The sequence below is a fragment of the Podarcis liolepis genome, assembly GCF_965112155.1.
Source record: "Podarcis liolepis genome assembly, chromosome: 4".
NCBI classification, from domain to species: Eukaryota; Metazoa; Chordata; class Lepidosauria; order Squamata; family Lacertidae; genus Podarcis; species Podarcis liolepis.
In genome coordinates, this window is record NC_139558.1 from 69,968,940 (window position 1) to 69,982,586 (window position 13,647).

A 13,647-nucleotide genomic window follows, 5' to 3' on the forward strand; every position below is an offset into this window, starting at 1 on the left:
ATTGTAATTCTGTATGAGCACTCCGGCAACTTCTTGAACATGGATTATCTGTCATTCGAGCCTTTACAACTACTCAGAATGCATATTGTGGAATGGTTGTTATTTTGTAAACCCCCCTAAGAACATAAGACTAGCCTCTTGGATCAGGCCAGTGGTCTATCAAGTCCAGCATCCTTTTCTCACAGTGGCCAATCAGCTGCTTATGGGAAACCTGCAAGCAGCAGGACTTGAGCACAACAGCGTTCTCCCCTCCTGCAGCTTCCAGAAACTGGTGTGCAGAAAATTCCAGCAACTGGTATTCAGAACCATTACCTTTCTCATGTGGTTTTGCCTACTAGGAAGAAGACAGGAATGAGACCGCCCCCATGTGATTTCTTTAGCATCCCTGTCTCAAATGTTGTGGTGTCACCAGAAAAAAAATGGGGGCATAGAAGAGGCAAAGTATATTTCTAGGTGGGCGAGTTGTTCTCTGAAATAAAAATAGCAGTACAGTGGTACCTCGGGTTACATACGCTTCAGGTTACAGACTCTGCTAACCCAGAAATAGTGCTTCAGGTTAAGAACTTTGCTTCAGGATGAGAACAGAAATTGTGCTCCGGTGGCGCAGCAGCAGCAGCGGGAGGCCCTATTAGCTAAAGTGGTGCTTCAGGTTAAGAACAGACCTCCGGAATGAATTAAGTACTTAACCCGAGGTACCACTGTATATGTTATTTGCAATGACGGTCCAAGTGGGGGTGGAGGATGACTGATCACCTTGTTTGGAGTGCTAACCCCCTGTCTCCCCTCTGGTGCTTCCCATGTTTGTAATGCTCAGAACAGTGGTACCTCGGGTTACAGACACTTCAGGTTACAGACTCCGCTAACCCAGAAATAGTACCTCGGGTTAAGAACTTTGCTTCAGGATGAGAACAGAAATCGTGCAGCGGCGGCGCAGCAGCAGTGGGAGGCCCCAATAGCTAAAGTGGTACCTTAAGTTAAGAATGGTTTCAGGTTAAGAACGGACCTCCAGATGAATTAAGTTCTTAACCAGAGGTACCACTGTACTAACATGTTACCTTGCCTCTAGCAAGCTAAAGTGTTTTTTTAAATCACCGTAAGTGAATTAAATTTTTGTCACTATGTCTTATCAGATGCCGAGCAGTATAGCTATAGCACATTAAATGATCAAAGGTTGACTAGAGGGCTACTTTTTCATTTTTTAATGTCTGTCACATTCTTAAATCACGCATTTTATGACTGCGTCTGTGCCTTGGGCAGCTGATAGAGGTCAGAATGTTCCTGTCTCCTGAAATACAGGTGGTGTCAAACAGTGGACAACTTGCCTCAGTGTACCCAGTCTCTAAATATGCAGGGAGCAGCTCTCTTTCTACTATATTTGAATAAATGAGGGCACCCCTATAATTTGGGTACACCAGGCATCTGTTTACTTTGTCTCTGTGGCTTAGCCAGCCTTTACCTCTTGGTTTCACTCTGGTTGGACAATAGGTTTTCATGCTTAACACACCAGCAGAAGCAGAATAAACTACGCATATTAAGCAAAGACACATGCTGCATAATATTATCAAGATGCAGTAGTTTCCTTTTAAAGTGCAAAGTTTGGATAATTGCTGCAGAATCTGGATGTTCATAGCATGGCGTGTGCCCAGTCCTGATTGCAACAGGAGTTGAACGCCTTTCTTAACAAATATTGTTAGCCGTTAAGATTGCTTACCTTTCTAAATGCCTTGTGCATAATTTTATTGTAGTAGATGAAGTGTTTGGTATTGGAAAATCATGTTCCAATGCATACTACCATATTTTTCGCCCTATAGGACGCACCGTCCCATAAGGCACAACTAGTTTTTTTGGGGGGGGGAATAAAGGAAAAAAAATATATTTCCCCCCCAGGCGCGGGGCTGGGGCGGGGGAAGCCCGAGTTTCCCCCGACCCTAGCCCCCAGAACAGGCAACTCTCCACAAGCGGCGGGAGCCCAGCGCAGGGCTCCTGCGCCTTGCCAAGAGCTGCGTGAAGTCTGGGCGTGCTGAGCTCGGCGCACCCAGCCTTCGGCATGCAGGCAACTCTCCGCAAGCCGCGGGAGCCCGGCGCGGGCTCCCATGGCTTACGGAGATCTGCGCGAAGCCTGGAGAGCGAGAGGGGTTGGTGCGCACCGACCCCTCTCGCTCTCCAGGCTTCAGCGAAAGCCTGCATTCGCCCCATAGGACGCACACACATTTCCCCTTCATTTTTGGAGGGGAAAATTGCGAAAGAGCGAAAAATACAGTAGTTTACAACGAAATTCATTGTTACTGGCCATGTTCCTCATTTCCAAGGTTAAACTAATTTCTAATTGAGTTGTACTAATGAAATGCGTTTTTTTTTATTCATGAGCTTTTCTTAGTGGGCTTCAGTCTACACATCATCCAAGTCTGGGGATACTTCATATATATCACACCTTTCTTCAGTAGAATTCCAGGTGGCATGGATATGATTCTCAGGTGGCTTTCCATCCCATTTAGTTTTAGAAAGGTTGCTGCATCAAGTGACTATGGGCCATCTATGGGAGCTTGTAGCTCTTCAGATGTTGTTGGACTCCAACTCCCATCAACTCTAGTCAGCATAATCAATAGCTAGAAATGATGGGAGTTGTAATCCAACAACATCTGGAGGGCCACATGTTCCCCATCTTTTTACCGTTATACAAGTCCCAATCAACTAATGTTGCTTTCCCTTAAAAATGTTATCATTTATATTTACAGAGGTTTGCATTTTCAGGTGAATTGTTGGAGGCTGGGATTACAAGGAAATCTTGAGCTGAAAGTTACAAATGGTTGGCTGTGACCAACATATCCATTGCTCCAAAATGAAACAGACAACTTTGATACAAACCATTATGCTATCGATGGGATTCACTTTCATTTTGTGTGTTTAGTATTAATATATGAGTAAATTTCTTTCTCAATTTCCATGCCAGTGCAGTCTGGTTCTGTTAAGCCATCTTTTGTTAAAAACAACAACGACAAACCCTACAAATGAACTGGATTAGAACAACTGCACTGTTGGCATTAGGACACAGTGTGAAATCCTCATGTTCTTTACCAAGGTTCTTAGTGATTTTCTTCTGTTTTCCTTTCCAGACTTATTCGGGTCTCTTCTGTGTGACAATAAACCCTTACAAATGGCTTCCTGTCTACAAGACAGAAGTTGTTTCAGCTTACAAGGGCAAGAGACGTTCAGAGGCTCCTCCTCACATCTTCTCCATAGCTGATAATGCTTACCATGACATGCTGCGTAGTAAGTAGCGTCATTTGCCCACGTGGCCCTTATTTGTTTGTCCTACAACTAAATCTTGCTTTTAAATGTTTTCCAAATGCTGACAAGAGAAGCTTCTAGGAAGGGCATTTAGGCACCATATCATGGGCAAAGAGCCTGGAGATGGTAAGATCTGTGATCTTCAGTGCCACTCAGATTAGGGATAATATCTACTGAACTCCTGACTGTCGGAACTGTATATCCTTGAAGTGACTTGTAGCTTAACAATGCCAGAAGGGCCACAGGTTCCCTGCTCCTGGTTTACAAGAAAGAAAGAGAAATTGTTGAGAGAATTTTTTTATCTCCCCCCAGTAATGCTTAGGTTTTATAAGACACTAAAACCATCATTACAGAGTCTTCCCGTCTCTGAGCAGTGAGAAACTCCAGGGATGTGCAGCGCTCACTCTGAGTTAATTTATTTGCAAGAAGATCAATGAAAGGTTATGACAGTTTTTAAGCATTTGAATTTATTTACAGGTGCAGATCTAGATTTAATATTCCAACAGAAAGCCAAATTCATTGTCATGTGTCAGGTCTCCAACTTTCCTGACACAGTTTGCTTACTGTGCTCCTAAAAACTCAGCTCTCTGTGCCTGCCTCTGAGAAACTAGACTTTATCCCTTTTGTTCACTTCCCAGGCACACACAGACCTAGCATACACCATCCTTAGCTGGATAGGGAAAGAACCCACCCACTTCAGATGACTTAAGGGAGATCCATCTATCAAGAGCAATCAGTTAGCAATCTGCCTAAAAAAAGGTTTTGCAACTGTGTCTTAAAGGAGCTTCAGCAGTCATTCTTGCTCTCTAGTCTCTAACACTCTCTTGTCAAAACCTCCAATCTTACAACACAATGATCCAGGTCACCTCGCCTGTGTTCCTGTGCTCACATGGACCACCCATAAACAAGAATTTCTCCATGGACATCATTGTCAGAGGGTGAATCTGTGTACTCAGTAGCCCCATAACTCTTTCCGACAGTAAAGTGAATGGCAAACCTTTGTTTGCTTCAATCTCTATGTGCACATTTCTGTTGCTCCTACCCCTGCCTGCTCCCTGTTTACACAGAGAAATAATCAGCCAGTAGGTCAGGGCACTTTCTTTTCTTTTCTTTTTTACAGTCCTGCTTCCCTTTGGCTGAAAGAAAGGAATGTACTGTAACAAATGAGCCTTCTTTGAACAGAAACCACAAGGCAGAAATAGTGATCTCAATAACTGGAGCAGCTGTTTAAGAGAAGGAGCATGCGCTTAGCTCTCCTGTTGAAATCAACGTGTGCTAAAACGGCCTGGCTTTGGCTGCACTACAGCCAAATGTTAAAGGCCACTGACTCTAGCCTCCCTCAAGCACTGGAGCAGTGATATAACATCATGCCACCAGAACTGGAGCACACTGCAAATTCATGTCCGAGCAGCAGATTTCTTCCATCAGAGGGCAGTGGTGATGCATGCCTGATTATCTGGAGCACTAATATTTGTGCAGCCATCAACATTCTGGAACATTACCAAGGGAGCTTGGGGTTTGTGCTCATCTGTTTCAAATGTGACTCTGCACAGAGCACAATAGGTATACTGCCATTGATAACATTAAAATAATATATCAAAGTATGAGACATTTTCCTGTCTTGTGCTTTTTGTTGGAGCTGGCTGAGTTATAATAATAGTTGAAGCATAAAAAGCAAAGCAAAATCTGTAATTATGCTTGGCACAGTAATGTGCTTGGCTTTCTAGGTCCTTATAATTATAGCATCTTTAAATGCGAGGTGCCTGCCCTTAAGAGGCATGCACTGTTGTTACAGAGCTAGTTTGTCTAGATCCCCTGAACTAAGAACTTTCCCCTCACCCCTATCAAGCCAGTGCAATACCACAGCTGTGTGGGTCTTGTTTGCAACTCTTGCATGGACTGACCATTCTGGGCGGGGTTGGTAGGGGAGGCAAGTACTTCAAATTCCATTGACTGCCATTTGCAAATAAAGCACATGCTTGCCCAATATAACATAAATTCCTCTAGGTTCTCTCCTCTCTCAAATCGCTTGCAAACAAAAAAGATTGCTAAGCCGACATGTTACACAACTGGTACTTTGAGACAATCTCTATGTCAAAGAAGGGGAACCTGTGGCCCTTTAGAAACTGGACTGCAACTTCTATCAACCCCAGCCAGCGCAGCCAGTTGTCAAGGAATATGGGATTTGTAGTCTAGCAGCAGCTGGAGGGCCACCAGTTCTCCATCCTTGCCCTGACCAATTGGACTGCCAATGCTGATTTCCTTTTAATTCACAAAACATGCCCTTTCATTAGAAAGCAAACAGAAGCCCCATGCTCTCGAAATTGTTGCGGGGCAACCAAACCTTTTGGTTTAAATGCAAAACTTGAAACTTCACTACGTTTCTTCCATGTAACACGAATAGAACAGGTTGAAGGGAAGCATCTAACACAACAGGTTTAGAAACCCTCTAATCTGAATGTCTTTAGCTGAATGTGTTTTCCATGTTACAGGGCCTTTGATATGCTAATTAACCCCAACCTGTCAAAAACCCATCCCTCCTTTGTTTCTCTTTGCTCTCTTCATTCCTACTTCCTTTGAAGAGCCCAGTGAATTTCAACAGCACACCTTGCTCTTGGAATTTCTACCAAGAAACTGATCTGGTTAAATTGTCTTTCTCTGCTTGTGATGGAGTCATGCAATGGCTTTTGCAGCTACCTCCACAGCAGGCATATGGTACTAAATAATGGAGAGAACCCAAAATGAATTGGTTTTGCAGGCCAATGCATTTTGCCAATGCACTTAAAATATACTAAACAAGATATTTCCCATGTTGAAGGGAGTTTGCCTAAATGGGTTTCTTCTTGTTTATTTCTGTTTGTATAAGAAATTATTCCCTGGTGACTATGTAGCAAGTACAATTACAGGTTCCTTTTTTCCCTTCTGCACAGATCGAGAGAACCAGTCAATGCTGATCACGTAAGTGGATCTTTTTCTAGGGAGGTTATTTATGCAATGCCAAAAAAGGAAAAATGCATCTTCGAAAAAAAGGGCAAAAGAGGACACAGATTCACCTAACATTTCTATATGCTAATTATAGTATAGATGCAAATTGAGAAATAATTGCTATAATATAAATAAAAATACAATATATCCCACCACAGTGGGAAAGATTGTGACCAAGTGATCTATGTGCCTACTCAGTAACTATTTATATTTATTTCAAGGCCCAGTTCTCCCTTATCTTCAAATCTGATCAGACAGTCCTTCACACAGAGGACTCCTTCCGAAGAGGACTATTCTATGTAAAATAGGACACATAGCCACTCCCATCTTTTCAGATGCCTCACATCAGCGAAAGCAAACATCAGCAAAAGCAATTGGTTCCTAGTATGCTTACCAAAGCACACAAAACTGAATACATTTTATTTCAAAGCACATATTCACCTTTGCTAACTTGTTTGCAAGGTTTTTCAGCATGGGCATTAAGAGAAGTAAATTTTACCCTTGGGTTCTGGGTATAAAGTTAGTTATTGGGCCAAGAGTAAGTACTTAAAGAGGGAACACCTGGTAGGGGTGAGTGTGAGCAGAAAGGTAGTGTGGGCCTGGGTGGCAAGGATTAACCAGGGCTCCCTGGCTACTGTGCTTAAATATTGCTGTTCCTGATTGGATTTACCTGAGGTGCCTTGAGTCTGTTTCTAAGAAACACAGCTCTGTTGGGTCACAACAGGTTCTGATACTCAGGTTTTAGTCAGTGTATATTTTGTTGGTACCTTTGTTCCAGAAGAAGATCTGTGTTGTATTAGACCAATGACGTACTAAGTTTGGTCCCAGTTTTCCACAGTGGCCAACCAGGTGGCTCTGAGAAAACTCACAAGGAGAGCATTCAGTAGCCCACTATTGCCTCCACCAACTTCTATTCAATGGTGTTTTACATGGCCATCAATAAGACCAAGGCTTGTATCTAATGTAATGCTGAATAACTTGTTCCCTTAGCACAAGGATTACCCTTGAATAATTCTATTTCCCCTCTCTCTGCCCCGCTTGCCCTCCTCAAATGTGCTCCAGAAGGCTGGGAGAAAGCCCCATAACAAATTTAGGAGGTGAATGAGAGGGGGAGAAAGTTCCAAATATAAATTATTGCACTGATGGAATGAGTTAGGGAGATACTGCCCTGATAGCACTATCCTTTCCATACTCCTATCCTCTTGTGTGCCCAGATGCCACGGTTCTCAGCATCCCAACTTAGAGAACAAAATCAGACATAACACAGTGTATTTGGGTCAAATAAGGCCACAACTGGCCTCCTTTTATACTCAAGGAGCAGACTCAAGTGAAGCCTGCTGCCAGTTGGGTTCGCTCCCTGGCTGAGCACCCACCCCTTAGGCTGCTCACCATTGGCCAATTTGGCTGCAGGCATGGATTCAAACTTCCTGGCAGGTGAGGAGGCCTATCTGGCCTCCCACCTGCTGGGAATCATCCATCATGACAAGCCTGTGTTGAATCAGCGCCAGTGGACTTACCTGTAAACATGGATCGAAAGTGAATTCCTTAAAGGTAAGGTTGCTGGACATGATTCATTCAAATGTAGCACAGTTTAGAGTTTGGAAAAAAATGCAAATGTATAAGGCTGATGGAAGTGAAAAGCTTGAGATTAATAATGTCATCTTCCTTCTGTTTCCTAGTGGAGAATCTGGTGCCGGCAAGACTGTGAACACAAAACGTGTCATTCAGTATTTTGCCACAGTAGCAGCAATCGGTGAACCTGGAAAAAAGAATGTAAATATTCAAATGACTGTTTTCTTCTTCTGCGCAAATAATATTTATTACCCAACAGGTGGAAGACATTCTGTTTCCAAGGCCCTGTAAGCACCAGTTAGCATGATTGTTAATTGCATGGGGATATGTGAGAAGAAGCTATAATATTTCAAAGTGATTCGGGGGAAGCAGAGCTCATGGGAGTTTGCCCAATGAGTCTGGCTGTTGTTTATCATCATATCATCATTTTTTTTTTTTTGTTCTGAATGTGAAGAAAGGGGCAGAATGGAGAGTAGGGGTATAGAAACTGGTTCAGTGTTTCAGAAGACAAAGGTCCATTTGAGCTGCTTTTAATTGTATTTGATTATTACAGTTTGCGTAGTATCTTTATCTGTGAGTTGTAAGGCTCAGTCTTCTATTTCAATGCTGTTGATGGATTAGGCCAGGGGTCTGCAACCTTTAAGACAAAAAGAGCCACTTGGACCCGTTTCCAAAGGGAAAAAAACCTGGGAGCCGCAAAACCATTGCGACATTTAAAACAAATATATCTCCGGAGCTGCGATCTGACAGCGGGCGGGAAGGTGACGTCGGGACAGTGCATGACTAACGCACGCACCGCCCCCATGCGACGTCACAGCCAGAACAGCGCCCGCCACAGTGGGGAGGTGTCGGGGCACACAATGCGCCTCCTCCCCTCGCTAGTATCCGCCCCGGAGCCGCGACAAAGGTGTAAAAGAGCCACATGCGGCTCCGGAGCCGCGGGTTGCAGACCCCTGGATTATGCTTTGGTGGGTAGGTACATTTATGTCCATTTTGTTCCAGAAGCTCCTGAAGAGGTTGGTGAAGGTTACTAAGAATTTTATATTAGAGATCTATAGTCCTTCTTCCAGGATGACAGATCCCAGGGAAGAGTGAATGGTTGTAAATCCAGTTCAAGCCTGCAGTGTAAATGTACCCTGGGGACCTGGAGATGGAGCAGTGCCGTAACTGGTAATGCTCCATTAACAGCTATAGCCATTCCTGGTTCTGCTGTACTAGCACAAGCATTCTCCACCTCTGATCTGTCACCTCTTTTTCCTGTGCTTTGCAACAGAGTCATCTGGACACACGTCAAAGCATCAGGAGTAGCATAATGTGGATAGGGACAGAGCCCTGCAAATCTAGTGTGTTGGGTCAGTGGCTGGGCTTCAGACTCTGATGATGGGTGGTTGGATCTAAAACATGGCAGGGACTGATGGTTTAATACTGACAGCAATAATGGACAATTTGATAGGTATAGGAACAAAGCATGTGCAAAAAAAAAATTGGGTTCTGAATGTGAAGGAAGGGGAAGAATGGGGAGTATGGATATAGAAACTGGTTTTGCAGCCATACAGAAGATCCACATATGATCCTAGGACTGGATGCCTCTTCTTGGTTCAGGACAAGCAGCTTAGAAGTGTTGGGAAATTTACTCTAGAAGTCTCTGTGGAAAAGCAGTTGCAGAATAAAAAAGGTCTCTGAAATCACAAATAGAGCGGGATTGATAAGCAATGTTAAATGATATTTTCTAATCACTTAGACTGTTTGTTTAATTGTCTTTTCATTTTTCTTTGAAAGCAACCAGCAACCAAGACTGGGGTAAGTAGATGAGTTTCCTGTAATTGAATTTGTATTTCACAGATTTTGCTGACGTGCCGTGAATGTTGTCCACAGGTGTATGTAAAACTTCATTTGCACTTGCCCTGCTTCTAAACCTAGAACAACACAGCTGAAATTAATTTTTGTTACAAAGCCAACTCAAAATCATAGAAACTGGCTCTGAGCAATCTAACTGTATGATTCTAAACATTTTTAGCTTTCTAGACCAATCCTATTGCATCGTTTTATACTTAATGTTTCTTTCATTTTGTGAAGCTGGGGTCAGCCTAAGCGAGAAGTGCTTACGTTCTGCTGATTTCAACTGGAGAATATTAGCACAGGTTTCATTCAGTGACATGATTGTTGTTGTTTTCCCTTTTTACACAAACTTGTCCCTTCTTTCCCTTTCCTTCAGCTTCGTTGCATGTCTTCAGCATAAAGTATGCTAGCAAGAGACTCTATTTTTTCCAGTAGGCATTAGACTACACATCAAATCTGTTGGTTTTTAATATTTTGTATTTCATTTTAAGGGAAAGTACTATAGGTAAGGATGCGGGTGGCGCTGTGGATTAAACCACAGAGCCTAGGACTTGCCAATCAGAAGGTCAGTGGTTCGAATCCCCACGACGGGGTGAGCTCCTGTTGCTCAGTCCCTGTTCCTGCCAACCTAGCAGTTCAAAAGCACATCAAAGTGCAAGTAGATAAATAGGTACCACTCCAGCGGGAAGGTAAACGGTGTTTCCGTGTGTTGCTCTGGTTCGCCAGAAGCGGCTTAGTCATGCTGGCCACGTGACCCGGAAGCTGTACACTGGCTCCCTCGGCCAATAAAGCGAGATGTGTGCCGCAACCCCAGAGTCAGCCTCGATTGGACCTAATAGTCAGGGGTCCTTTTACCTTTACCTTTACTATAGGTAAAATAAAAGAATTCCCTGGATGCCTGAGATTCAGGTTTGGGCAAGTACTCTTTGGTGAAAGAGCCTCAGCAGAGATTTAAAACCACAAAATATACAGCAAAGTAAAGTGTAGAAATTTAGCCTATAAGACTTTTTAAATATCCCCTTCTAAGTTGCTTCCAAACTTCCCCACTTCCTTTAGCATAGAAAGAGACCACACATTTGGCATCTTTGTAAATCACTTTTAGGTTTCTTTCTTTCTTTCTTTTAGCAGTCAAGCAGTGCATAAATTTTATGAAATAAATATTTGGGAGTTTCCACAAGTGCATTTTTTAAAATGGCAGAGATGCATTCTGCCAAAATCGTTGAGTTTCGACCAAATCTTAAAGCCCTTTAGTTGGCAAATTGTGAGTGCAGGGTTGTGCCCTAAATGTACTTCCATCTTTTGCATTGCAAGGGGACTTTGGAAGATCAAATCATCCAAGCCAACCCAGCCTTGGAAGCCTTCGGGAATGCCAAAACTCTGAGAAATGACAACTCCTCACGCTTTGTAAGTATGCCTTATTGCTGTGGTACTTTACCAGTCTGCCTTCATTAGTAATACCGTATTTATAAAAATGTTCAGCATTCAACATAGACAGCTGTACGGCTGATACTTAGGGCCTTTTCACACCTACCATTTGTGGTGAAAGAGTTGTTTTTTGATCTGACATTTGTAAGAGTGAATTTGTAGCTAGTTATCGACACTTTTGCTCACACTTTGCTATTATTAGAGAGCAGTGTAGGGATTTCCTGTCAACGTGATTGGCAGGTTGTGCCTGAGCTGAGAAAAGTTCAGTAGCTGTAGTCACACCCCTAATGAACTCTCGTGTTCTGCCAGCCAGTAAATGTCAGAGTTATGAGCATGAGCATGGGGATAACTCTTTCATGGCTATTTAATTAACTAATTCCAGAATATTGACCTTGTGGAAGTATAGGAGTTTAGAAGAGTAACTACATGCCTGCCTGAGGCGATAGCAAGCCTAGTTCCTCTGATGAAATTTGTTCTGCTGCTGTCATGGCCAGTACTTTGCCTCAGTATCGCTGTCTCTTTCTGCCACATTTCATCTCTGAACTGAGCTTGCATACCAACAGCTTGCACCTGTCAGAAAAAGTGGCATGAAATAGGCATCTTCCCAACCCCACCCACCCACCCTCCTCACAGAAACTGGAATGCTGCTTGCACACATGCCACACAACTGAAAATATTGAGAATCCATTCTGGATCTTCACAAAAGTTGGGGGAGTGGTGGTTTGCGTTCCAAGAAATATGGGGTTGTGAGGCCATTATTCTGGGATACTAGCTGAATGATACCAATGTTGTCTATCAATATGCCCCCAAATCTAAATCCCCAATTAGCTATTCCACTATAAAATGGTAAGCGTGGAAAGGCACTTATTGAAACATCTACAGATGTTGCTTCCAGTCTCACCTTTTGCCCTTCTGACTAAGCACTTCGCAGTAGTCTCTGCTGTGTAGCGGGTGGAACAGGACTGAAGCAGCAATCCCTGTCTTCACCAAACATTCGCCCAGCCAACTACACAATCCATACAGCTGGAGACACGGCTTTTTGCAGAGTTCCTAAACTTGCGAGGCAGGAGTTGTGCGGACAAGCTTTGAACACAGGTTGGCTTTGTCTGGAGGCTGCTGCCGTGATCTTGCTTCTCCCTCTCACAACAGGTGTTTATTGAACACATTGTACATATTTTGAATGTCAGCCAGCGGACTTGAGTTCTGTTTGGACAATCACTTGATATTTATAAAGCACCCGTTACATCCTCCATACAGATATTTTTGGAGCACTTCACAGAAAAATAATGGAGCTTGGTAATTGGAACTAGGAAGGGATGGACATAGCAGCATGCATAAACCACAGGAAATGTCAGAAAGCAGAAAGGTGCATATATCCATGCAAGAAGGTTGTCAAGGGGATAATTTGACCAATTAATCAAGTACAGCAATGACGTATCAATGAACTGAGTGCTGCATCCTCCTGTCCAGCAGATGGAAGGTGGTTACATCTTCTGAATGGATGAGTGGGATGCAGATAACAACTGCAGCACAGCACAATTACTGCCGTGCTCTTGTGTAACACTGTGTTAAGTAAAGCACACAAGTCATGCAGAACAATGCCCCAAAGGATGCAAAGCAAGCTGGTCACAAGTCAACAGAAGGGTTATAATTTGTTGTTATAATTATGGTATGCAGAATGCAAAGCTGCTGAAACCATTGTCTGTCTCTGCAGTTTCCCAGTTCCCGTACTTAACAAAGACAGAGGAGATATGAGAATCTTTAGACATCTGGAGGTTGCACAATCTGTTTCAAGCAGATTACATGGGTCCCCGTCCCCCCGCCTTAATCTCACTTCATACATGTGAGGTGATAAACCTTGCCTACCTGAAAGGAATGTTTAAAATTATTTGAATGTATCCACTCATCATTTAGCCCCCCCCTTAAACCATGACAACCAATATCTAAAGCATCTCCAAATAGATGCCCGCCCTTGCTTTTTTGTTCATATTTCTAATTGGTTCTATATTCCTTTTCTATCTGTTGGCTGTTGCAGCTATGTGTATTGATATATTCTCTTTTGTACAAATTAGGGTAAATTTATCAGAATCCATTTTGGAACTACAGGCAAGCTATCTTCAGCGGATATTGAAATTTGTAAGCAACATGCTAATTTCTATACTTACTTGAGCTATATTACTTGAGCTGTATATTCAGATTCCATGTTTCAACCTACAGTATTTCTCAATGTAATTCTTCATTACCCAACCAGATCTGCTAGAGAAATCCCGAGTTATTTTCCAACAACCAGGTGAAAGAGACTACCATATCTTCTACCAGATCTTGTCTGGGAAAAAAGCAGAGCTACAAGGTAAGAGAAAGGAAAGACGTGGTATGTGCAAATTAAGAAATGCAACTATGATCAGCACTGCTGCATTAAAGAATGAAAAACTAAAGACAGGTGACTTGCAGAACCCAATTAGGTTCAGTGGTGGGTTGTTGTTTTTACACTTTTTGTAACTGCTTGTTGGTGCAATCCTATGCACACTTTTATGGGAG

At 42.9% G+C, this 13,647-nt stretch overlaps 1 protein-coding gene across 2 annotated transcripts in view; it reads left to right on the top strand.

Moving 5' to 3' along the window:
• The window catches only part of MYH15 (myosin heavy chain 15), a 94,899-nt gene that overhangs the window by 16,127 nt on the left and 65,125 nt on the right, over positions 1–13,647 (top strand). For both annotated transcript variants that reach the window (XM_083498487.1, XM_083498488.1), the window contains exons 6-12: positions 3,114–3,270; positions 6,219–6,246; positions 7,953–8,046; positions 9,625–9,645; positions 10,996–11,088; positions 13,182–13,245; positions 13,361–13,459. In XM_083498487.1, the coding sequence (XP_083354613.1) occupies positions 3,114–3,270; positions 6,219–6,246; positions 7,953–8,046; positions 9,625–9,645; positions 10,996–11,088; positions 13,182–13,245; positions 13,361–13,459 (556 nt within the window). The remainder of the gene's footprint in view (positions 1–3,113; positions 3,271–6,218; positions 6,247–7,952; positions 8,047–9,624; positions 9,646–10,995; positions 11,089–13,181; positions 13,246–13,360; positions 13,460–13,647) is intronic.